This window comes from Solanum verrucosum, unplaced genomic scaffold (genome assembly GCF_900185275.1).
Source record: "Solanum verrucosum unplaced genomic scaffold, falcon-dt-bn FXZP01000235.1, whole genome shotgun sequence".
NCBI lineage: Eukaryota > Viridiplantae > Streptophyta > Magnoliopsida > Solanales > Solanaceae > Solanum > Solanum verrucosum.
In genome coordinates, this window is record NW_026019948.1 from 2,518,864 (window position 1) to 2,543,558 (window position 24,695).

A 24,695-nucleotide genomic window follows, 5' to 3' on the forward strand; every position below is an offset into this window, starting at 1 on the left:
CAAACAATTCACTATTTAGCGAAAACAAAGCCAGGAGAAACTATGCACTTCTAACAAGTTTCATGTCGAACTCGTAATTAAGAAAGTAGCAGTAGAGAGAACACAGTTTTATTTATTTACAGAGCAAAATCAGTTTCACATTTAAAAGTAAAGTGTGTGACCATCTTATCTAAAAGTTATTGAAGTGTGTGACTATCTCATCTAAAAACTTAAACTGTTTGAGAGAACACACTTTTATTTATTTGATTATATTTTCAACACAAGTTAATAGTGCTAAGCATCATAGTCGAAAAGTAGAAACACGATTTCATCTTTTATAAAGAGGCATTTACATGTGCAGGAAGCGATCTCATGGTAATTGGTAAAGTAGTTGGGTTGAGCAAAATAAATGTGAACATACGTTCAAATATTTTGTTAGTTGCTTCTTTAAATTTTACACACTCTTTGTAAAATTTTTGGCTCTGCTACAGTAGGCGACTCTGACATCCAAATGTGAAATAATTGAACTACTACTCTATGTATCAACTAAGAAACTGCCTTCATTTGAACACTTCCTTGCTTAATGTTGATGGCACAAAATTCTAATGTTCACGAAATACATAAACCTATTGATTTATTAGGAAAGAATAAAAAATAAATACATAACCCTATAGTTCGTCCAATTCACAAATAAGAGTTGATGCTGCATCAAACATTTATTTTTGGCTTATAATTTATATTCAACATAAGTGGTTATCTTGAACATGAGAATTACATTTATTTTTAACTCTTCCATAGCAAAAAATGAGTTTCATGTGGCAAGTACAAAGTTCAATTTTTGGATTAATTCAAGCATCAATTTTTGAAATATATTATAAAATCATTCTCTCCGATTTCAAACTTTAACCATTTTGGTAAATTAAAATTTATAGATAAAAATTACTCCAATATAAATAATAAATTCTACTTTAAAATAAACGGATATAGTTATTTTTTAAAAGCGGCAACTTCAACTTGTAACTGATTTGGCTTTCCTAATCTTCCCGGTAGTAAGCAAAAGGAATTTATACAGTATCTTCACTGAAGTCGGCGATCAGCTGCAGACGGCAGGTAATCTCCACCAAAATTCTCCGGCAGATCTGAAACTCTGTTTTCCGATGAATTGATGTACGATTACGCGTCATTTTATCTTCTGATTTGTGTTTGATTTTCAATTGATTTCTCGCATCTGTAAACTAGGGTTGTTAGTTTGATAATTAGGATATTGATGGGCTAAATAATTGATCTATTGTTGTAATTAGCTTACAGGTTTCGTGTTGTGATCCACCAGAACAAAAGTTTCAAATCACTCCGAGTGCGACCTCCAATCTCCGTTAGCCATGAATTCTCGAAGGTTTGGTTTCAATGATTTTTCATTTGATTCGTAATATTAATCATGTTAGTAGCACAGATTCAATCATTTGATACCTTTTACTTATATCGAGATAGGATCAGATGTATTTTTTTTGGATTACATTGATACTTTTGGTGAATGGGCCTGCATTGGGTGGATGTAGATACAGAGGATTGATATGTATATCATCGACTCAACTAGTTTAGGATTGAAGTATAGTTGGTTGATTGGTTGATAATTGTGGTAATCAGAATATTCACATGATAGTAGGATGCATTTCTCCATCTAGCGTGGTTCTTATAATACTTTAACAACAACTACTACTATGTTAAAAAATCCTAAGCAAGTTCGGGTTGTCTATGCGAATCCTCATTGGTCGTGTAGCTGAATTTTACCTCTTCTCAAACAATATTTGACCTGCATGACAGTGGACTAAATAGACCTAGTTTGATATTACTTAGGCCATAATGATATATGTTTCACTAATCTTTTCTTTTTTCTCGTTCAAAGAAGATTTCCTGTGTTTTTCTGAAGTAGGTTTAAGAATCTTGTCAGTTCTCTTTCATAATTTATTACGACACAGATTACTATTTTACACCAATTTATGTACTAGATGGGCAATGATATTCTCAAAGATATATGTGGTTTTCCTAGACCTGATGTCCGGTGTCCACTTTTGGCGTGACTAATCCTCATGCCGGAAAGTCTTGCTATAGGGGTAAAGTGCTCCATACCAAAGATGACTTCCTTCCTCTGCAAATACATATGACCTTGGAAAGGGCCTCAAAATGTGTAATTAGGTGGCATAGAGTTGACTTTTATCTAATTCGGGTACTATGAAAGCTTTATTAGTGATTACTATCATTCTCCTAACCCAATTGCTAAATCAATTTGTTTCTTAAAGTCCTCAGATTAAGTAGGACGGATACGAACTTTCAGTTGCTGTAGTATCTATGACTAAAATTCTCTCGTACTATCAAAAGAAAATGTTATGATTAATATCCTGATTGTGCACCGGACATGAATGCTGCCCGTGCCCGTTTCCTCCTTTTATGTGGCATGAGATGTAAACATGGGGCTATAGGCTCGATCCAGCTTTGAATCATTTCTGTCACAGCCATAGACTCTCATATTTGGCATGGAGGGGGGGGGGGTAATTTGAAATGGCAAGTAGAGACCCCCCAAAAAAGGAACTTGAAGTGACAACTTTGTTTCGAGCCTTATCCATGCTATTCTACTGGGGTGGGGTTATTCTATAAGCAGGGCTGCTTTTGTTCTTGTAATGTAAAGGAACATTCTTATTTGCACCTATCTCTTCCTATAGTTGCTTAACAATCCTTGAATTTAGGGAACATAGCAACAGAGCAGCACTATTTGATGGTATTGAAGAAGGTGGTATAAGGGCTTCGTCATCATATGCTTCACATGAAATAGATGAACAAGAGAATGAGAAAGCAATGGACGGGCTACAAGATAGAGTTAATCTGCTGAAAAGAGTAAGTCCTGCAGACGTAGAAGCTATTAGCTTTATCCAGTTTAAATTTTATTTTTGTCTATGTTAACTGCCATGTGAAAAACCAATTATTTTGGTTGTCTTCTTTGAGAGTAGACCACTCTTAAGTCTTAAAGGGTAATTGAGGCTCCTTTGGGAAAGTTTTTTCTTAAGAAGTAGTAGACAGAACCCAACTATTTGATCTCTGATGGGGTAAAATATAGACAATCTTCCTCAAAGTGAAGAATTAATTAAGTGTTTGAGTTCTTCTAAGTTTCTCAACCTAGTTATTGTCATGGCTATTTAACTATTGCATTAGGTTGGAAAAACTCTGTTCTCTTTAAGTTGCAACTTAAGTATTTGAGTTTCTTCTTAAGTTTCTTTCTCTTCTACATCATCACTGAATGTGTGTCATAGCTGTGTTGTTGACAATGAGCATCTTGAACTTTTGAAGATTTTTAGACTTGTTCTGATGAAGCTTTATATCCAACAGTTATCAGGTGATATACATGAGGAAGTGGATACTCATAATAGGATGCTGGACAGAATGGTCAGCCCACTTCAATTATGTAACTTACCTCAAGTTTTTATATTTGTTGTATGCCTGAAAATTCGTGTGAGCTTTTCTTGTTTGGCTGTTCAGGGTAATGATATGGATTCTTCAAGGGGAGTTTTATCTGGCACAATGGATAAATTTAAGATGGTATGTAACCTTTATTCCAATTTTGCCCTAGCCTTGACGTGTAAGCTGAATCTAAAATTGTTTCCTTGCCTTTTCCAGGTATTTGAGACTAAATCAAGCCAAAGAATGTTTACACTAGTAGCCTCATTTGTTGTCCTCTTTTTGGTGGTATACTATCTCACTAGGTAATTAGCATTGAAAATTGGGATGTGTCGTGATTTTGTTTGCAGAAGATGATGTTGTGTTTACTCAAAATTCTGCTTCCAATTCCTCAGTGTAAAAATTTTGTATGAAGATATTTTTGATGCAACAGATACTTTTACCGTGTTTGAAAAGATAAAAGATAAAATTAAAAATGTTGCACCAGCCGGGAATCGAACCCGGGTCTGTACCGTGGCAGGGTACTATTCTACCACTAGACCACTGGTGCTTGTTGTTTTTATATTGTTTTTAAATGAATAATATGTTGTGCATATAGAAAATTCTTGCAGTTTTATGATATATGACACACTACTTATTAAGCCGACCCCTTTGAGTTCTTGTTCTTCTATAGTTTAGGGTACTTTTATTTCAGTTTTTTTTGTTGGTCATAGGTATGTCGGGGGCATTATCCTAGTCAAACAATTTATTCATTATTTATTAGAGGCTTCATAGATTAAACGAGTTTAGTATATTCATAATTGTAAAGTTGGCAAAACTTTCTATTTTATTGGATATTACATTTTTTTCTTTAAATGAAAGCTTACGAATGGAATTTCTTTCTTTCTAAAAAACTTTGCTTATGATAATAAGATATTTGTCTCAGCTCAAACAAATTAAAACATGGAGTGTCGATTTTGTCTAAACCTAGGATTGGGGCGTGACAATTACATATCTTTAGAAGGTCATACGAGAAATATAATTTGTTTCTTAGTTAAGTCTCTTTATTTTTATTGAAAGGATACATACATAGGTTGCTAGTGTTTTTCCTTTGAAGATTGACTTCAACTATTATTTATTGTTTTGCTTATTAAAGGTAAGGTCGATGTACCCACTAATTATTTGTAAGTTTTTGCTTATATATTACATTCTAGGGTCTAGGGGTCAAGTTAAATCTCTTATATTATATACACAATATTAGCTCACAACTTATTGGTGATGAATTAATATATAATTTTTTTTAGTCAATGGAACAATAAAGTACCTTGGAATTACAAGAGCACTATTTTGGAACTATATAATTGTCACCCCATGTAACAACCTGTATATTAATTCCTCTAGCGTGACATAAGACATGATCTATAGGATATACAATTAACCACATATTTTGTGATCATACAAGTACGAGTATATGAGTACGACAGTTGCCAAATTCCACTAGTTTCCATATAATATAATTGTCCATAACATCATGTCCCATATTTTCCCCATATTATTGTTCAAATATCCAATTCCAGACTAACTTGGTAGAGTGAGAACAAGAATATACATATTTTGAGGAACAATTAAATTATCTTATTATATGCAATTGTCTCAAATTTCTTCACATAAATGAGACCCAACATAGATTTAGAGACTACATTTCTTAAGATGTAGCGTAATAGTTTAACTTACATGCAATATAAGTTTAAAGAATTCTCTATACTATCAGCTGAAAGAATTTCTATCGATATACCTTTATAAAAAGTGAAATTTATATTCTTAAAAATTGATTGATACCAACACCGATTGATAGTTATTGTAGATATATATATAGGATGCCTTTATCCTTAATCAATCAGACGGATATATAAGAGCATTTTTCCATTTTGTTAAACGTACTTAATGCAAATTCAAATCAATCGAAACTTTAAAGTATTTACCAAGCACCATATGAGAAATAAAATAAGCTACCTGTTCCAACAGATAAGTATGTGAGTGTATAATTTTCTTTACACTAACATTATAGATACTTTAACTCAATTTGATAGGATAATCAATTGCTTTTAAGTGATCAACATATATAGACCGTTTAATTAAAAGACTTATCCTCTCTTTTTTCCTTTCTTTACAGAAACAGATTAGAAAGCACATTAAAAGCAGCAATCAAAGGAAGGCTTCTTTGAAACTACCTTTCCTTCTTTACTCATAACTAGATAGAAGTTGTAATGAAATCCCCCAATTGAGTAACAAATTATATTTTATTTGCTAATTATTTTTTTAAAATTATTTGTGTCTACTATTTAGACAGAATACCTTCGCCCATTTTACTAAGAGATTGAAAGAAGTCTAAACAACACAAGAAAGAGCACTAGAAAGGTATTAATTATGTAGTAAAACACAAAAATATTTTCAATTGCTTTGTCTGGTTTTGACTTGATAAAGTTTAAGAAAGTAACAAAGACTTTTGAATCTTGTAGTCATTATGGAATGTACCAAAATATCTTAAATTTTGTAGTTTTAAACGTATCCCGTGCATGAGATGTTAGAATTAAAGAGTTGTCAAAAAGAAAAGATACATTCTTTTTTGAAATCGACTAAAAAGGAAACTAAGGCAATTAAATTGAAACAGACTGAGTACATCTTTTGTAGTGAAAAAAAGAACGGGAGAATTGAGTATGTCTAGCGGGTAAGCATTTCCAAGAGACGTTCCCTATATTTAACATCTTATACCATCTATATATATAAGCAAATTTTAATTAGTTGAATGCAAAAGCAATGATTGGCGCATAGATACTACAAATGCAATGCAGTGGTGGAATAATTTCACTCTTAATTAGAGGTTTCAGGTTCGATTTTTAGGTATGACAAAAAGTCTTGTTACAAGCATCATACCTGAATGGACTCAAATTTAGTTAGGGCTCCAAAACGGACTCTGAACACTGAGTAAAAAAAGGGAAAAAAAGAAGAAGCAAAATGGACGCTATACTGCTTGATTAGCCAACAAAATGATTAGAAAAACACAAAGCCCACAAAATCAGAAATAACTTAACATATATCCAATGGAATTATGGAAAGAAATTGCAAAAACATAAATAGAATTCTTATTTATTAGTACGTAGTAAAAAATAGGGGAATGACGGATAATACAGTACTACCTAGCTAATAAGCACACAAAACCCTAAATATATAGTTTGGGCAAATTTTCAGATAAACAAACATATCATAGTAATTATTTTAGTACAACATATATACATACAACTTACCAATATCTGCACCGCTAATCATGAACGTACAATTAATTAAGGATCATGGCCTAATCGAAGCTCCAAATCCAAATCATCTTCTAATATCCCCTTATTCTTTTCCATATTTTCACCAAATTGCAATATACGCCAATCATCTCCGAACAAATTAAGACACTGCGGCCTATTATCTTCAGATCCACTATCAGGCCCGTTCATAACAAACGGGCCTTTAGTGGCCGTAGATGTATGGCCCGAAAAATATGTCAGGTAAGGCCTGTTGGTTTGACTTGGTCTGGTTATTTTGATTCTATCTTTTCTGTGAATATTCATGTGACCGCCTAAAGCTTGAGCAGTATTGAATCCTCTTTTGCAAAAAACACACTCATAAGATCGACCTATACCGTTTTCTTGATGTTTTGGTTGAAGCTCAACTTCTTCATGAGTTGACGAGTTCTTCATCATACTGGAGTCTTCCTTAATTTGATTTGATCTGATTGATTATTATTTAATCAATAATGGGAATGAGTAATTAGCGTATGAGGGAAGATGAGACAATTTATGGGCTTTCTATTTTGAAAAATTGTGGGGGAGGGTTGGATAATAAATGTAGCTTTATTTGTTATTTCAATTTACAGGCCGGCTGTTTACATGTATCTTACTTAAAAAAATTAAAACCTGCTTTTTTCCGTTTATATGCTCTCTGTTTTTATTTTTTAAAAATAGACGTTCTTTAATACTTGTCATTTCAAAAAATCAATATATAAATAATAATATTATTTTATTCTATTTTACCTTTGAGAGTTATTAGCTATGAAAGTACAATAGAGTGTGTGGCTGAAGGGAGGGGGTGGGAGGAGACTTTCCTAAACCAAACCTTTTTAATACTACAACTAGCTATGTTGGGAAAAAAAACATATAAACCTCGTATTGTTGCTTCCTCATAGATTCCTCTGACATATCCCCAATTTAAATAAATACTGTATTTATTATACATACTCACAGCAAATCTAATAATATATATATTATTTTCTCTTTTAAATCTATATTATGGACTTACCAATAGAACAAATAAATATTGTTTTATTATTACATAGTATATATGTTGAAAACTCTTTACACTTAAGTGACTTATAAATAAGATTTTCTATAGTTAAATAAATTCACAACATAGATTAAAAAGAGAAAGAAGATATATATAATATTAAAAAGGTAAAAATAATAAAGGATGAAATAAATGTTTTGATAAATAATTTATGATACTTAGGTTTAAAAAAATTGCACAGCTAATAATTTAAATATAAAATTCAAAAAACTAAAATACTTTAAATGTATTTTTAATAGAGCTGAGGAAAGACAAAGGATGCCTCCCCCATGACCATGATAACGATAGGATATGATGTAAAAATTAAAAATGATCCATCAACATTACAGTTTTTGTTGTTTCTTTTTGTCTGTTCAAAAAACAATATTGAGTCGATTTTTTTTTCTTTAATTATAGTTATTAGGGATTTAATTAAATTCACACGTTCACTATCTCTGTGTCATCACAGTCTCCATCACCATGCAATTATATCACCCAATTTAATTAATTATTCTAAAAAATCTTTAATGAAAATTACTTCTTGTTTAACTATGTATATACTGGCTGCTTCTTAGAAACAAAAATAAAATGCCAAAGGTTTTGGTAATGATGATTCAAGCTATGATCTCAGATGCATCAAAATCAAGTCTGATTCCAATTAATAAGCAACTATATATATAGTAATTTAATTAAATCTATGTGGGTATGTGTTGTTGGAAAAATATAAAAGAAAATATATAGTAGACACTCGTGTATGTGAATTAACTATTTATACTAATTTATGAAATATGCAAATCTATCATATTTGATGTGCTTGAGTTTGTTACGAAGGAAAATATTTTCTAGAAAAATAAGTGAATTTATTATTATTATTATTATTATTATTATTATTACTATTATTTGTGTTTGATACGTAAGTAAGAAAATTATCTTTAAAATATTTGTATATAATCTAGACAAATATTATAAGAGGTGGGGTGGACCAGGAATGTCAGGTAGCAGGGATAGGGACTACAAGAATGGGGTGAAGATGAAGTATGTTGGAGTGTGACGAAGATACAATCAATGTGAAATGTTGATACTTATGTAACTTCGTTTTCCCTATTCTTATTAAAGTAGTCATTTTCCTCATTTTTAAGAAACTTAATTTCCTAAAAGAATATTTTCCAAAAAAGAATTGTTCAATCAAACATAATTTTTTTTTTTTAAAAAAAAACATAAAATGTTTTCCTTCCTACCAAACCCACAAGAAGGCTTAGTAGTCTTGGCTGGGTACACAATATTTCTCCATTTTCTATATTTCTACTTCTCCTTTTTCATAGACTTGGTTGCATGAATATGACATTTATTTATTATCTTAATCAAAAATAAATAAAAGCTTGTTATACAAAGACTATTTCATGGTCTTATTAATTAACCAGGTACTCATTTGAATATATGCTCCTATCTCAGACTCACTTGCAGGCCAGCTGATTTATTTATAAAGACACTTTTGTGTATATATTAGTATTAAATACTAAGCAAGTGCCCTTAGATTATTCTAAAATTCATGCCATTCTTTTTGGGTAATTGTATAAGCTATAAAGTTTTGTTGGAAAATCTGTTAATAGGACTCATTATCACAATTTCTACTTTAATTTGACCGAGTAATTCTTATCACTATCAGGGCTTCTCATTTTAATCCTAATTACAAGGCATTTTTCTTTTAAAATTGTGCTATTACCATAAAAGTTTAAAAACTTATGAGGTCATAGATAATGTATTTTTTGTTATTTAATTTGTACTTATCAAATATTTATATCAGGATCTATAATCGAGCCCACTATATGCACATTGTAGTAGGATGAAACAGAAAGGAAAAATAATCGAGCCCACTATATGCACATTGTAGTAGGATGAAACAGAAAGGAAAAATAATCGAGCCCACTATATGCACACAATAGAAAGAATAGATCCTCCCAAGATAGAACGATTCTAAAAGCCCGAGAGATAGCAAGAGGGAACCCTTTTCTCAACACTTTAGACAACTACTAGAAGTGTTTCCATATTTAAACATTTGAACTTTTCTTTCCACCACCAACGAGGAAGAATTGTGGTGGTGGAAGAATTGTTTTTTACTAAAGCATAAGAGAACACTTTATATTCCCTCATTTTATCTTAATTCTTACTATATACCCAACACTTTTAATTACTTGGTGTTGCTTTAACACGTATGTTTTCCATGGCCAAATATATAGGAAAGTCTTTTTGATAATAAATGACAATGAAACTTGAATTCAGGACCTCTTCTAATAATGTAATATAATGTCATATGAAATAGTATGACTATTTCATCTAATATTATAAGCCACTAGAGAGAGCAAATTGGGTTTACTATTTAACTACACTTCACACATCTCTCCCCTATATACTGATAATAATATCCAAAGTTTACAAAGTCTTGATTTTTAATGAATAAAAAAAGTCAGTTTAGTGCACTAAAACTCTCGCTATGGATAGAGTTTGGGTAAGGATCCGACCATCAGGTCTATTATATTCAATCTTACCTTGCATTTCTACTAAAAACTATTTTCAAAATTTAAGCCCATGACCTCCTGATCACACAACACCATGCAAAACTTAAATCTCCTCATGAAATGTTGCCAAGCAATTTTTTTTTTGGTCCTTGACTTTGATGAGGAGACAAAAAGGATTGAAGTGGTTCAAAAGAAATGAGAAGACAAAATGCAAAAACATAAACGAAACACCTGTGGTCTTGTCATCCCTTTTATAACTTGTCTCTCTAATAACAATCCTTATTTTAATGTTGAACAAACAAGACAAAACTAAAATCAATCCTCTCATAACAAATCAATTATTAAAAAAAATAAAAATAAAATAGAACTAGAAATTGTCTAGTCCAAACGTCACGTTATTACATGAGATGGACAAAGATTTGATCTTTTTTGACAAAGTCTTTACCAGCTCAAGCGGTGATTAGTCAGAAGTTAATTAAAACAAAAGAAGATTTTTTTTTTGAATATATAGAAGATTTAGGGAAAATGTCATGGTCGATAACTACGTGACTGATCTTAACTACTACTGCACTCAACCATTACCAAATCATACTGTCATTTACAACACAAACAATTAATGTTTTCATTGATCTATTCTTAATTAATTTAGCTTAAGCCTGCATCCTCCTGCTATAAAGTTGATTCATTTATGATGTGACATGGTGGCATTATATGATTAGAAGGGGTATGCTTTATAAAAAAAAAAGAAGGTAACTTAGAGATATCTCACTAGTTAAGAGTTAATTACTTAGATACACGCTAATTAGCTAGCAATATTATGAATCTTATTGGATTTTGATGTGTCCAGCTACGTCTAGATACGTCCAGATACATATATTATCTAGGGATATATGAGATCAAAACTAACGGTAAGTTGTTTTAAATACATTGTATCCAAGTGGATTTGCATATATATGAGATATATAGACAAATCTAGCTCGGATCCCTCCCATATCTCGCTCGCCGCTCTCCTATCTCCTTCATGTATTTGGTATTCCAAATACATGTGAATCACATAAGATACATATGTATCTAGTGTATCCAGTGTCATTTGCATGTATCTAAGATATATGTAGAAAAATCTCGCTCGCCTCTCTCCCTATTTCAGCGTATCTGGTAGCAAACAACAAGTATTTAGGTGCATCTGACTTGAAATCTGGTATGAAATATTAATTAGTGAGATAAATATATTTATCTTAAATTATAGAAAAATATTAGTAAATATGATAGAAATTGGGATTTCTGTAATTTTTCCTAGAAATATTTGTGTAATTTGGTGATTTTTCCAAAAATAAAAGATGGTCATGGGCCAATTCTCCCAATGGATTGAATTTGAAAGATTTGTGTAACCTGATATACTAGACATGATTTATGTCGTAACTTAGACCTTTGTGTTTTGCTGAAATTTTGTTGCCTGGAAGATTTTGAGGTAGTATTATTTATGTTTTAGCACTATGGTTATTCAAGACTTCCTTATGACTATAGCTTTTCGGATGCTTCTTTGTGCTTGCTAATATTAGAAAATGATTCTTCTGTTAAATTGAGATGTAGGTGTCATCATGATTTAATTTAGATGATTTGGTTCATGACATTTGAGATCATCAATCAATATCCCAATAATAATCAAACAATAAATATAGTCTCAACAAGACTATCATTTGATTCGATAAGAAAACTTTGAACAGTGAATATTGATATACATGATATACATGACGGTGATACAATCCTAATGAATATTTGGTACGTATTATGTCTGTAAGTGTATGTTACACACATGTTATATATATATCAAGGCCACACCAGTCCAATCTACTTTTAAAAGTATATTGTACTTTTTATTTTTTAAAATTTTACCATCTAATTTTAAAATATTAACATAAATGATATTGTTGGACATAAAGTTTCTGTGATACTAAATAACTTATGACATGAAAACACTTAAATCAAATAAAGATATTTATAAGCAAAGCAAATAGTTAATGAGTAATAATATAACTAGCTATATAGTTAAATAAACTGTGTTTGAGTTTCTCCTCTTATTTACTTATTTTTCGTATTCTACATTATTACTTTTAAAAATTATTTTTTATTTGGTTCAGAAAGAAGCATCAACAAGTCAGTGCACTTCGCTCGGAGAAAATTAGATAAAGTGGCAAAGTGCACTTTGCATTAGTTGAAATAAATCACACATAGTGATACTTTATCTAAATTTTTTTCTTTTGTTAATTGTTGAGTATTAATATTAAATTAGTGATGAATTCTATAACTAATTTTATTTTAGAAGTTAGGAAAATATATCCCTCAATTTTGTGATATAGTGCGGATATATATTTTTTTTTTAAATGGTGAATATTTGTTGTCTAACAAATAATACATATTTCTCTTTTCATTAACATAAATATATTTACTAGATTTTATAAAATCATTAAATTGATTTTTAATTTCAAAAACATCATGTTGATACCATTTGTTAGACATACACCCTCTAAGAATAGCAGCTGATACTGGAGGAAGCTTAATTAACTCCATTAAACTATGATAATGTGGTATACTTATGAAACCTATTGTCTATTGACCAAAGGAGTATATAATGTGAGCTATAGAACAGCCAATTACTGGGTAGTCAACTAAAACTACATGTAGCGGATTTGATATTGTATTCACTCATGTTGCCTAGACATAGATTTATTATATGACTAACAAATTAGGAAAAACTGCTAACTAAAGAGGGGATGATCATACTGAAAATTCCAGTAGAAGTGTTGTCTATATGGAGAAAACAAGCTAGAGACTCAAGTACATTTATTTTGAATATACCTGAACAACAAAAACGAAAAAATCACAAGAGATTTGGTCAGGTATTAAAGTATAATAAAGGAATGTGACACAATGCCTAAAATGAATAAAAGTATGACATCGGAAGCAATATAAGAAGAATATATTGGTGAGTAATATAGAGTTTTTTATTATAAAAAATTAACCAAGCATTAAGCATTTGAATCGAATTAAATTTCCTTATCACTCAAGTAAAAAAAAACAACTCCAAAGTTCTTTGAGACATCCAAGTACAGTGTTACGTGGCCAAAATTGATCATCATATCCTAAAACAGTACGAGGTCGTATATATATATATATATACTCAGCGTAAAATTCAAACTTCCTTTTGGAAAATTCTCTAATTTCCTTCGAGTTAAAATAGAACAAATAAATTGAGAGGACGAAAACTTATTTTGTGTCAAATGTGTATTATTTACTATTATTTTTCTCAAAGTCAGAAGTTTATGTTGTGTGTCACTGTGTGGGGTATATTTTTTTAAGTCAAAAAGTTCTTGAAGAAGCAAACTCCACCAGTATCTCTGATTCTTCAATTGTCCCAACCGCCATTGATGACATAGCAGAAAAATTGTGTTGATTGAACCGGGGTAAGATTCTCATCCTCTCTATGTTTAAGTCGCCACAAAAAAATTGGGTTTTTTCTCATACAGAAGAAGCAAAAGTTTGTTGGGGTTCATTCAGATTAACCCATGGCTCTTCCTTCTTCAACAACTGTTACAAATCAAGAATCTCAACTACAAACCATAAACCCAACTATAATCCCTGGTCTTCCAAACGATTTAGCAGCGATTATACTTGTATTCGTTCCTTACTCTCATCATTCACGTCTCAAATCCATTTGTAAATCATGGAAGCACTTTTTCTCTTCCAAAACCATCATTTCTCTGCGGCAAAAGCATCTCCCACTATCTACTCTGTCTCCCCTTCTCTGTATATTCCCACAAGATCCTTTAATTGCTTCGCCGTACCTGTTTGACCCTAGAAATCTTGCGTGGTCTCCACTTCCACCTATGCCTTGTAACCCTCATGTATATGGGCTTTGTAATTTCACTTCGATTTGTATCGGCTCTCATTTGTATGTGTTAGGTGGGTCGCTTTTTGATACACGATCTTACCCTCTTGATTACCCATGTCCTTCATCCTCTGCTTTTAGGTTTGATTTTGGAACTTTTTCATGGGAGACGTTGGCGCCTATGATTAACCCTAGGGGGAGTTTTGCGTGTGCTGCGGCACCTAATTTTGATAAGATTTTGGTGGCGGGTGGTGGGTCTCGGCATACGATGTTTGGGGCGGCTGGTAGTAGGATGAGTTCAGTGGAGATGTATGATATTGGGAAAGATGAGTGGGTTGCATTGGATGGGTTACCTAGGTTTAGAGCAGGGTGTGTTGGGTTCTTTGTTGGGAATGGAGAGGAGAGGGAATTTTGGGTGATGGGTGGATATGGCGAGTCGAGGACAGTCTCCGGGGTGTTTCCTGTGGATCAATATTATAGGGGTGTTTTAGTGATGGAAATGAAGAATGGTGGGAAGTGGAGGGAGCTTGGGGATATGTGGGAAGAAGGGGAAAGGTGGAAGCTTGGAAAGATTGTTGTGGTTGAGGATGTGCCTTCGGAAGCTCCTGCAGTATTCATGCTCGACCGAGGAGATATTTTCAGGTATAGTTATGGAATAGCTTTATGAAACTGTTAGTTTCAGAGAATCCTTAATTAACCTTTAAGAAAGAATTAATTAATAGTATTGGAATTGTATGCACCCGAAAATTATGGAATTGACATAGAGGATTCATACTACTTACACCGACTAGTTTGCATTGAGGTTTGTTTGATTCATTGACTGAAACTCAGTAAATTAAGGAACCACACATCTAGCGTAGTTATTGCAACATCACTATGACAAGTCTAATACATTGTGCATCTAAGAGTCGATTTTGGTGAAATATCCTACCTCGGTATTGTGTCTTTTTCCTGGGAAAGGGGTGGATAACCTAGTAAGGCAAGGAATTAAGCACTAGGTGACAATTTGGTATCTTTGTTTGATGCCCTGATTTGTGATTTATGTTTTCTTCTTTTGAGTAGTTGAAATATTTTTATTAGAGTTGGTCAGTAGAGTGATGTTTGGTTTAATTTTTTTGGATAATGGTGGTGTCCAAGCCAGTTTGGCGCGCACTTTACTAAATCGGTTTGCTACTACCTCCTGTGAGAACTGAAAAGAGATATTGGGTGACTGTCATTAATGTATAGACAGATGCGTACAAATCACTTTTCACCTTTTTATCTATACTTAGATTTGACCCAGTTTTGTCGAAAATTCGAAAGAGTTCTACCAAATTACTTTCCTTTTCTTTCGATTGACTTTCTAGGCTCATTACTCAATTCACGGGACAGAATCTTCTCGATGCTGATCTTCAATGCACAACTTTTAACAAAAAAAGAACTTTTTATTTTTCATTTTGTTGCAAACTGTTTTCAACCAAAAGCCAAGAATAAAAGCTCATTATGTTTTTTGTCTCAAATTTTTACCCAGATGCCTTCCGTAGACTCATTGAGATAATTGTTCGCAATGTCTCCTGGAGACTTTTGTAATTCTGTAATTTTCCCTTTTGCATTATCTCCTTGGCACTTGCTTCAATCAAGTTTACTTACCTCATCCAAAAAAGGAAAAGAAATTAGAAATCCAAATGCCACTGAGAACACCCAATTGGGTATCACTCATGGGAAACATTAATGAACACAAGATCAAACCAAATCCATTGTACGTTACTCCCATAAATGATCTTTTCCTTTTATTGCCATTGTTATTGTGACTCTGTACCCCTTTGGCAAACCTCTCAACGCTAATCACTTCCATTTATGGCCGGAAACAAGTGCCGAAGCTTCCCTAAAAATCTCAAGTTATTTCTATCTCTATGGTTTTGCCAAAGGGACGTAAATTATTTGAAAATAATTAATCAATAACCATACTTATCCTTTTATGAAGATAATATCGTACCTAAGCTAATCATCAATCAAGAATATACTAACAATTAGAATGCCACTTTTTTTGCGTAATCTTTAAACTATAAGATTTTTAGCCATCTCTGAAACCAATTTGGACCTCTCGCCTTCCTCTTCTATTTTTCTTTCAACTTCTCTTCCTCTCCAAAATTAAAGCACCACTCATAGAGAGTTTCTGAGCTTCTCAGATTGTGGGTCTTCAATGGAGGAGGCTAAAAATGGTAGTGAAAAGATGGAACGGTGGAGTAGTGTGCAGTTGAGGATTACCATGTATTTTTCTTTCTTTCTTGTTGTTTTAACGTTTTAAAAAATATAATTACCATGTGACATCTTTTTAGAAAAAATTACATCTGTCATTAGTTAATTTGCTCATTTAATATTCGACACTCTTATAGATACAAATGTTCACAAGACACTTTTGTCAAGTAAAAGTGTCTATCTGGTCACTAGTTAACTTGGTGTGTCTTAACTTACAAAACTCGCCGAGTTTAAGGGGCTATCCAGGTATTTAGCCTTTTCCACCTTATTGTGATTACAACAATCTGTTTGGTTCCTCTATTGAACACCATATTAGTCAATGGAACTAAATGTAAGTGGATATGGTTTATGACTCGTCTTTATACCGTTGGTTAACTGATGACCACATTGGTGGGTTTTAAAGTTTTTGATGCCAACAGATAAATCATTCCTCGACATCATATAGATTTCGTTGGGTATGGGCAAAAAAAGGATTGGCGGAAATTGTACGTCATTAATTTCTTAGTGAAATAGGTTCAGTTCACTTCTTTTACATGGAATAAACATTTCTCGCCTATCTACCTGAAACACAGTTAGCAAGTAGTATATATGTGTGTGTATCTTTCTGAAATGCAAGAATGCTCACTTGTCCTGTTTTATTGCATGTAATTTGAAAATTTATTCAACTTTTATGGTATATGAATAGTGGACATAGTGGTGGAACATTATGTTGAGTTATGTTGGATAGGTGAAGAACAACTCATTGTTCATATTATAATATGAACTTGAAGACTCAATTTTTTGTGTATGAGTCATAATATTTATGCAGGAATATGTCTACATTTGTTTTTGTTTATAAGGAGTATGATATGACTAAGTGGTTGATCTGACTGTAGCTTGTTTGTTCTGAGGTTTGTCAAAATAATGTTTCTTGGGTGCATCATTGGTCTCTGCTTCATGGGAGATACTAACAGATCCTGTAATGTCGGACGGGATAGCAAACAGGAAAAAGATAACTCTTTGAGTATATTTTTGGGTGTATTACAAATGTGCTCTTTTAAAATTTTATTTATTTTGTGGCTGTGTTGGTTCACCACTATCATATGCAGTCTTCAAAGTACACAGCTTTTAGAAAGCTTCTAATTAGAAGCTTATCCATGTATTTTCTGTTAAACCTCATGATAGAACTTGAAACTTTGGTTATTTGATGTTGAGTTTCAGGATTTTTTTTCTTTGAAAGAAAACTTTAGAGTTCTTGGTAATATGCATATACATCTGATTCATCGAATTTATATTCAACCCTAATTTAGCTAGAACAGATTCTGTAGGGTCTGATTGCCTATTTGCGTGTGGCTACCGCCTATACTCTGTTAGTTTCACAATACTTGGAAATTTCGTCAATTTGTCAGTGTCCACATGAAGGCCTAGTGTTTCGTATCTTACATTTTTCTTGTCCTTTGTTGCATTTGTAGCTATATAATGGCTTCCAACAGTTGGATAAAGGAAACAAGTCTGCCAAGAAAAACATCTGATGAATCATCTGTTGGCTTTGTTGCATTGGATGGGGAGCTGCATGTGATATCTCATTTAAATGGGGTTAAATCAAAGGAGTGCCAAAGATTAAGGCAGCAGAAAAGGTCAACTATGCTTGTACAGATATACCATCCTAGGACGAAGTCATGGAGGTCTGTCACTACAAGGTCACCTTTTCAGCACCCTTTGGATTTCAAAACTGCAGTTATGTGCGCCATTCGTCTGTAGATCTATATTGTTGCATTGGTGTGCCTATGAAGCAGTTGTTTGGTTTAGTAGATCCTCCCTCTTTACCTGTTGTGAATGGCATTGTGTATATCTTTCATTGACATGTTCTTATTGTCAGAATTAGTACTGTAAATGCAACTGTAATAAATGTAACTTTTCTTATCTCTGTCTCTTTGCTTTTATCAATTGCTTCTACGAAACACTTCCATGTTTTGCACTCCCACACACACACACACACACACACATTCCCTTTCTATAATCTTCCTGCAGTTTATCCTCTTCATATTTTGAACTTCGATTCGTAGTTCAGTTTCTTTATGTTCTTTTGGATATATCTTCTCTTCAGCATCAGCAGTTTTGACTATGATGCCTTTTCTTTCCGTTGAGTGCTTTTGTCTATCTGGTTGCCTTCTGCTTTGGCAACTAAATGTTGTTTGAACCCTCTCTAGCAAAATCTTTTGCCATAGAATCTGCTGTCCTCAAATATGAAATTAGTTCCAACCTCCCAGTTGGATACTTTTTGTGCTTTGCTTTCAGTTTGTGTTCTAGTCCATCACCCAACCTCAACCCCCTTTGAAAAAAGTAGTTGAATCCTGCTTTGTGCCTGTTCTGTTAGGAAATAGTAACATATTGTTACACTAGAACAAACAAAATTACCCGTAGAGAGTAAAGATTATATGTATAAATATAATGATGAAGCCAGCCTGAAAGACAAGTAAGGCCTCCACACGGGGAGGGACGGAGTGAATAAATTTGCACCTCATCGTCACTTGTTGATCCTGCTGCCATATGCATTTAGCCATTTCTTTCCTTGTCACAGAATGTGCTGCAATATATGAGTGTTCTTTCGAGTTTAAATTCATACCACACCTAGGTTGTCTGGTTAGAGAGGGATGATGAATCTGGTCATTTAGCTTTTCTGTTTTTGTTTTTGGGGGGATCAGTACCTTGCTTGTCACTCTCTTCTTAGCTAGGAACTATTGTTGACGTTCACATTGATTATTTGAAATTGTTCTTTAATTAAATGGTTTGTAGCCACATAAATGTATAAGTTTTGTTTTCGATAATAAATTTCAAAAGTTAACCTTTTTTTCTTAAATTTTCTGTTAAGTCAAACGGTATCATATAAATTGATATGGAGAGAGTATATATTTGAGGTGGTCTGTATACGGATGAGGTTATCATATATCACTAGTAGAGTAGTGTTTTTCTCTTAAATTGGAGACATTGAATAAAGAAATAATATGTGGTAGAGTATTATTTATGTAAGGTGCGGGTTGACTGAATCAATAGGAAACTTGGTACAAGTTTGATTGAAGCCAATTTGGAAACCTTTGTAGTATTAATTAAAGAAAGAAAACGCCTCTGTGTTAATGGCTGCGCTATTGAAGAAGGTTCCTGGAAACTGAAATTAGTGGGGATGGACTCGCTCCGTATCAATTTATATGATGTACTTTGACTAGACACAAAGTTCATGAAAAAAAGACTTCAAATTTATGATCTAAAGTAAGTCATAGATGTTTGTCTGTTTGTGTCATTATAAATCATCTCGTAAAATGAGTTGGAACTAAATATAATAATGTGTCATTGATGGATTTAAAAAAGGAAAAGTGTCATATAAAACTTCCATAGTCTGCGGACTTCAATTCTTGGCTGCTATATAGAATTCAAATGCTGCTATTTTTTCTTAATTGTCTAGTCTTTGTTGCCTAAAAACACATGCATAAAATACTAGGTTGTTGTTTTATTCAAACATTCTAAAGGTCCAACTAATTCTAGCCAGCAATTTCAGTTGCATTAATATCGAGTAGGAATTATCTTTATATGATTTCGAATGAAAAGATTACTTTTTAATCTCTTCGCAATTATTTTTATATGAATTTTAATAAAATGACGTAATCTTTCTCTACCTAACAAAACTTTAGTATGAGAACACTGCTAAAATTTTGGACTCAGTTTCACTCATTTATCTTAATTAGGCTGGCTTAAATTTGTTAATCACAATTCATAATCCGAGATATATAATGCTAAATCGTGATTTGACTATTGAAGTAACATTTCAAACGACAAGAGTATGGCGTCAAATTTTAGCTTATTTTAACTCAAATAATTTTTGAACAGGTTATAATTCAACTTATCTGTTTTAACCCGCTTAGATTTAACCTATAGTGTAAATGTGGTAAATTTTTTCTAATGAACCCAGTCGCAATTAAAACTCAATTAGAGTTTATAGCAGAACCTCTCTAAATTACTAGTACTCTCTAAGATAACATTTTTCTTCGGTTCTGATTTGGACCAGTGAAAAAAATCACATTAACATTATTTCAATAATCGAGATTAATAATTATTTTATTAATATGATACATAAGTTAGTAAGATTAAGATATAATGATTTTGATGTAATCAAAATTAACTTTCATTGAATCTCGAAAACACTCTTTAAATTAATAAATACTAATCTATCGATTAATTACCACTTATACAAAATAATAAAATTTTATGATCTCGACAAATATTTAGTCTAGAGAGATCCTACCGTAATTATAAAAAAAAAGTTCATTGCCTTGAGTGACAAGATTTTAACGATTCAAATCAAAATTAGATAGTAATTACGTATATTGCCCGTCATTAGATAGTCATTGACCCATTCAATTTCCAACTTTTTTTAATTAAAACTCTTCTCGTCAACAGTCAATAAAAAGGAAAAAGACTTGAAACATTGTCCAGAAAAAAACAACTCTTAAAAAATCCTCATAATTTCAATGTTTCATGCATATAAATAGACCCCCTATTAGTAACTTTATTTTGTATAATCATAAATATGAGATCCCAAAATAGAAATATTATAATAGCAATAACATTTGTTATTCTACTAAGTAGCATACCTCATGAAGCTACATCTAGGATTTTAAAGAAAGAAGGATGGAGAAATAGTAATAAACATCTTTTGTTACCATCTTTCTACAATCCCGTTCGTACTCCTACTCCTAATCCTGGCACTGAAGGCAAAGCGTTCAGTGCCAGGACTATTGAGCAGAAGAACTTTTCTGCTCGAGGAAGGAGGGTGGTTGTTCATCCTCCTCCTTCCTATGATAGAGCTTTCAGCAAAAGAGACTCTAGTGTTTCTTAACCGGTTTAGTACTCGATCTATAACTCATTAGACTTGAATCTTGTACAGCAGAATACCCATTTTTTTGAAAGAACTATGGTGTCAGGATCAACTTGGGCGTACCTCACTGATTTCATGGGGGTATTTGTCATCTTTTATCAATAACAGGTATCATGTAACTCTGTCTGACAAAGTTAAGACATATGAAAATAAATTAATTAATGTTTTTGTCTCTACTGGAATTTGAACCTGAAACTCCATGGTTCTCAACTCACATTTTTTTTTAAAATTTTGTTTGATCATTTTTTCATTTGTAATATTTAAAAAAATACTGATGAAGTCCCTGTCCGGGGCATAAGGATTATTTGTGCTTGTTATAAGTCGAGAAAAGTCTCAAAATAGTCCTTTATTTTTGGACATAGACTCAAATTCATTCGTATTCTTTTAAATGGAGTACTAATAGAGCTTATTGTTTATCAAATTGGTGCACTTTTGGTCCCTTCAAGCGACGATTAATTATTTACCCCGATCGAGTTTCTAAAATGAAAACATCATGTGGCATTTCCATATCAAATTTTAGCAGACTATGCAGATTTTAAAAAAAATGTAAGTCATTATCATTAGATTGTGAGCCTAAGGTGTGTGTTGTTGGTGGGTGGATGGGTGGGTAGGTGGGGGTGGGGGGGGGTGATCAATGACCTTTTAACCTTTTATGATAATGTCGGAGTTAAGTGTCTTTTTTGATTGCCAACTTGATCAACACTAACGCCACTGATAACCTCAAGTCGAGGGACACTATCAGAAAGATTTCTTAAGACGTAGATCATATTATACATTGCTATATAGAAGCTAATTAAGTTGTGATGGTCCCAATGGATATTTACAACTTTACGCAATGTATGATGCTCTAAATGTTAAAGTGAAGAAATTTAATCAAGAGCGAATAAATAACATGAGTTAATAAAAATAAATGAATGAAAGTAGCAAATTATATGACAAATTGACTTCTATGTTTTTTAATATCTTTAAAAAGAGATGAAGAGATTATTTTAACTTTGATAAAATGCAACTACCTAATATTAGGAGAAGAAATGATAAATCCAATTTCTTTGCAAATCGATTTGTTTCTCTTTTTGATTGCTATGGAGAACATTTGCTCATTGTACATTCTCATAACATTTTTGATAGGCTGTATAATGTATATAGGGGTAGGGATATAAAAGAATATGAAAAATTGATCGAATTTAATCGAATCGATTTATATAATTTTTTCAATAAAATCGTGCACAAATTTTATCTAAGTGTATAACCGTCCCAAACAATAGGGATGGTTTTTCTAATTTATAAAAAAAGCTGAAAAACTCCCGAACCAAACCGAATAGCCGTACGTATATGTAAATATATTTTATATATTAACAATATGTTAAATTTAATATATAAATATATTGTATAACATTTTTCAAATATAAATATAATTTAAGTCTTAATCTTACGGTGACTGAACGACCTTAGGTCTTTGCTCTTTAATTAAACTTTAATTAATTAGGTTTAAAATTAATAAAATACTATAATAGATACTCCATCAAACAACACGACAAAATTCATGCAAATACTCGTATTAAATTTTTAAGATCAAACAATACAGCAACAAGATTTTACATTCTTGACTTCTTGGTGCAGAAATCAGAATTGAAGTGCCTCTTTAAGAAAATATTTGCGAAAGAAATATTTTGATAATAGTATAATTTGAAGTGATATTTTAAAAGTAAAAAAAAATAAAAATTAACTGAACCATGTCGATACCGAAGAGAAATCGATATGAGTTGGATGGTTTTAAAAAAATCTAATTTTAATTATACAGTATAAAATACCAAAAAAATTAAAATGATAGTAATTTTAAAAAAAATAACCGATCAAACCGTCTCATTAACGCCCCACTTATAATCATGATTTGTGAACAATAAAGGTTCCTTCCAAATCATAGTATATGAAAGGACTTGTATATCTATTTACGCGATGAATTAAGATTTAAAAATTTCAAATCATGAACTTTTTTATTTGTTTTTGCAAAACCAGCTATTGATGGGGTTAGGTATAGACCCCAACCTAACCTATTGATAACTTCACAAAAAACATCATGAATAATAATCTCATACTTTCAAGATTTCTTCAATTTTTGTGCTTTTGAAATATGGAAATACTCCTTACACCTAATAATAACATTTATATTTTACTTGATTCTTAGTCATAACATTTCCTAACAATACATAATCACTGAGGGAGAATCATTAGCAGGTAATGAATTAGTAATCAGGAAAAATTTTAACCAAGGGATTATGGGTTCGAGTCTCATGGATATGAAGTTGTCTTTGTTAGGGAGTGTTTAACCTTCAATGTGGGACTTTTCAGCTCAAATTTGAATTTAATCGAGCTCCAATGTGAATACCTAATACAGGGTGACAAATAAAAAAAAAAGAGAAAAAAAAATGAAAAGAATTAGATTCTACTACTCACGTCCAAACAATAGATTGAAGTTTTTGAAATTTTCTCTATTTGACAATTTTAAAAAGAATATGCCTCATGGAATAAAGAGGATTTAGGCAGAATAGCACAGAGTAATTATTGTTACGATACCAAACTTTATGGAGAACCTATTATCCTCTGAACTATTTAATAGTGTATTTTTTACCCCCTGAACTATTTAATAGTGTATTTTAAAGGTATATATGTGCCCACGTGAACACATTACTATTTATAATTATGCATTATTTTTTATGTCCACGTGGGCAAATATATATGTTTAAAATACGGTATTAAATAGTCTGGGGGTAATAGATCCTCATGGTATTGTAACAACAATTTCGATCAAAGGAACCCCACAATTAAATGAAAAGTAGAGGGGAATATTATATTCTCGAGTTAGAGCATGTTTGACATTTATATTGAGAGGTCAAAAATATTTATTTGAGGAAATTTTTAAAAAAAATTAAGAGTTTGACAAATTAGTAAAAGTGCTTTTAAATAAAAATCGAAATAAATGAAACCGTTTTTCTACTGTTGGGCAGAAACTAAAAAAAAATTGCTTCTTAAAAAGAGCAGAAGAAGAAGCAGAAAATTATTTTTTCAAGACCCAAATGTTCCTTCCATATTTACATATTTACCAATATATCTCTTATTAATTAATTAACATACCTCATAAAATTAGTTAAATTTCATTTAAAATTTTTATTTTCTATTTATATAAAATGAATTTTTTATTTTACTTTTACATATTATTATTTATATTTTATTTATTATTTTGCAGAATTAGAAAAAGGTAACAATAATGTTTTTGCAAGACTAGAAAAAAGAAAAAAAATAACAATTAAAGATTTCAGCTCTCCCAAAAAAAAGATATAATATCTTGAAAATTTGAATATGTACATTTTAACTT

At 31.8% G+C, this 24,695-nt stretch overlaps 3 protein-coding genes and 1 non-coding gene across 5 annotated transcripts; 2 read left to right on the forward strand and 2 right to left on the reverse strand.

Annotated features, from left to right (window-relative positions):
* The first annotated feature begins 1,280 nt into the window (after window positions 1-1,280).
* On the forward strand, window positions 1,281-3,833 carry LOC125811219 (bet1-like SNARE 1-1). Of its 2 annotated transcripts, none has more exons than XM_049490730.1 (5): window positions 1,281-1,372; window positions 2,721-2,868; window positions 3,358-3,414; window positions 3,508-3,567; window positions 3,646-3,833. In XM_049490730.1, the coding sequence occupies exons 1-5, from the start codon at window positions 1,359-1,361 to the stop codon at window positions 3,733-3,735; spliced, it is 369 nt and encodes a 122-aa protein (XP_049346687.1). In that variant the 5' UTR covers window positions 1,281-1,358; the 3' UTR covers window positions 3,736-3,833. The 2 variants fall into 2 exon arrangements, with proteins under 2 accessions (XP_049346687.1, XP_049346693.1); XM_049490736.1 differs by having other exon boundaries at window positions 1,293-1,372; window positions 2,730-2,868.
* A 72-nt stretch (window positions 3,834-3,905) lies between these two features.
* TRNAG-GCC (transfer RNA glycine (anticodon GCC)) lies at window positions 3,906-3,976 on the reverse strand. The gene has a single exon. It is a non-coding gene; the product is annotated as a tRNA-Gly (tRNA).
* A 2,770-nt stretch (window positions 3,977-6,746) lies between these two features.
* On the reverse strand, window positions 6,747-7,151 carry LOC125813627 (zinc finger protein 8-like). The gene has a single exon (XM_049493100.1). The coding sequence runs from the start codon at window positions 7,149-7,151 to the stop codon at window positions 6,747-6,749; it is 405 nt and encodes a 134-aa protein (XP_049349057.1).
* A 6,524-nt stretch (window positions 7,152-13,675) lies between these two features.
* On the forward strand, window positions 13,676-18,319 carry LOC125811029 (F-box/kelch-repeat protein OR23). Its single transcript, XM_049490521.1, has 2 exons — window positions 13,676-14,817; window positions 17,865-18,319. The coding sequence occupies exons 1-2, from the start codon at window positions 13,853-13,855 to the stop codon at window positions 18,151-18,153; spliced, it is 1,254 nt and encodes a 417-aa protein (XP_049346478.1). The 5' UTR covers window positions 13,676-13,852; the 3' UTR covers window positions 18,154-18,319.
* The last annotated feature ends 6,376 nt before the right edge of the window (window positions 18,320-24,695 follow it).